This window comes from Malurus melanocephalus, unplaced genomic scaffold, assembly GCF_030028575.1.
Source record: "Malurus melanocephalus ecotype Western Australia unplaced genomic scaffold, MMel_1.1 scaffold_465, whole genome shotgun sequence".
Lineage (NCBI taxonomy): Eukaryota > Metazoa > Chordata > Aves > Passeriformes > Maluridae > Malurus > Malurus melanocephalus.
Window position 1 is genome coordinate 544,571 of NW_026623697.1, and position 1,654 is coordinate 546,224.

A 1,654-nucleotide genomic window follows, 5' to 3' on the forward strand; every position below is an offset into this window, starting at 1 on the left:
AAGGGAAGGGAAGGGAAGGGAAGGGAAGGGAAGGGAAGGGAAGGGAAGGGAAGGGAAGGGATCATCCAGTCCAACCCCTGTCCCTGCCCAGACCCCCCATCAATCCCACCCTGTGCATCCCTGGCAGCGCTGTCCAAACGCTCCTGGAGCTGTGGCAGCCTCGGGGCCGGGACCATTCYCTGGGGATCCCTTTCCATGGAGCCTCGCTGGGCCTTTGGCCTCAGCCCACCCAGAGATGCCAGCAGGTCCCAGCTGGAGATATCTCAGGGCTCTGCTGTCACTGCTGTTCAAGGAAAGAGCCCACACTTCATCTCTGGGGCTGATTGTCCCCCTGAGATGGCAGTGCTGGGACACGTCCAGCCCCTGAGTCAGTTCTGGGCACCTCATGACAGGAAAGATCTTGAGGGGCTGGAGCAGCTCCAGGGAAGGGCACAGAGCTGGGGAAGGGGCTGGAGCCCCAGGAGTGGCTGAGGGAGCTGGGAAAGGGGCTCAGCCTGGAGCAAAGGAGGCTCCGGAGGGATCTTGTGGCTCTGAACAACTCCCTGACAGGAGGGGACAGCCGGGGGGGTCGGGCTCTGCTCCCAGGGAACAGGGACAGGAGGAGAGGAAACGACCTCAGGCTGGGCCAGGGGAGGGGTAGGTTGGATATTGGGAAAATTCCTTCATGGAAAAGGTGGTCAGGCACTGGTACAGCTGCCCAGGGCAGTGGTGGAGTGACCAACCCTGGGGGGATTTAAAAGCCGTGTCATTGTGGCACTTAGGGACATGGGTCAGTGGTGGCCTTGGCAGTGCTGGGTTAACACCTGGACTTGGTTATCCTCGTGGGCTTTCCCAACCTACACAATTCCGTGATTCCGTGGTTCTGGCTGGATCTCAGTCACCTCCCCAGCCTGGTTCCTGCTGGGGCAGGATCTTCACATCGTGCCCTTCCCTTCCACCATCCTGGGGATGCCAAACTGAGCACCTGCAATGGGGGCATCTCTGGGGCCAAAAAAGGGACACGCTGTGGCTGAGAGGCTGCAGGGATGGGCAGATGGGCAGACTGACCCAGCAGAGAGGGGCTGAGCAGCATCACTCCCACCTCACAGATCTCCATTTTCCCCATGTTATCTCCCTGTTTCCTCCACATTTTCTCAGTTTTCTCCATGTTTTCTCCTCATTTTCTGTCTTCTCCATTTTATCCATGTTTTCTCCACATTTTGTCCATTTTCTCCATGTTTTCTCCACATTTTCTCCATGTTTTCTGTTTTCTCCATGTTTTCCCATTTTCTCGATGATTTCTCCTTGTTTTCTCCCCTATTTTCTCCACATTTTTTCCATGTTTTCTCCATGTTTTCTCCACATTTTCTCCATGGTTTCTCCTCATTTTCTTCTCATTTTCTCCATGTTTTCTCCCTGTTTTTCCCATGTTTTCTCCCATGGTTTCTCCCTGTTTTCTCCACATTTTCTCCACATTATCTCCATGTTTTCCCTGTGGTTTTTTGCCCCTCCAGGAGGAGCTGGAGCAGCAGAGAAGCCAGCTGCTGGCTCGGGCAGTGGTGGCAGAGGAGCAGGTGTCAGAGCTGCAGGAATACATCGATCAGCACCTTGCCAGGTGAGATGGGGGCTCCCCCTCCTGCTCCCGTGTCCCCTCCTGGGCTCGGTGCCAGCCCCA

General features: G+C 55.8%; 1 protein-coding gene across 1 annotated transcript in view; it reads left to right on the forward strand.

Annotated features, from left to right (window-relative positions):
- The window catches only part of CCDC78 (coiled-coil domain containing 78), a 16,291-nt gene that overhangs the window by 12,975 nt on the left and 1,662 nt on the right, over positions 1-1,654 (forward strand). Inside the window, 1 exon segment of the mRNA XM_057380654.1 lies at positions 1,494-1,594. Within this exon segment, the coding sequence (XP_057236637.1) occupies positions 1,494-1,594 (101 nt within the window).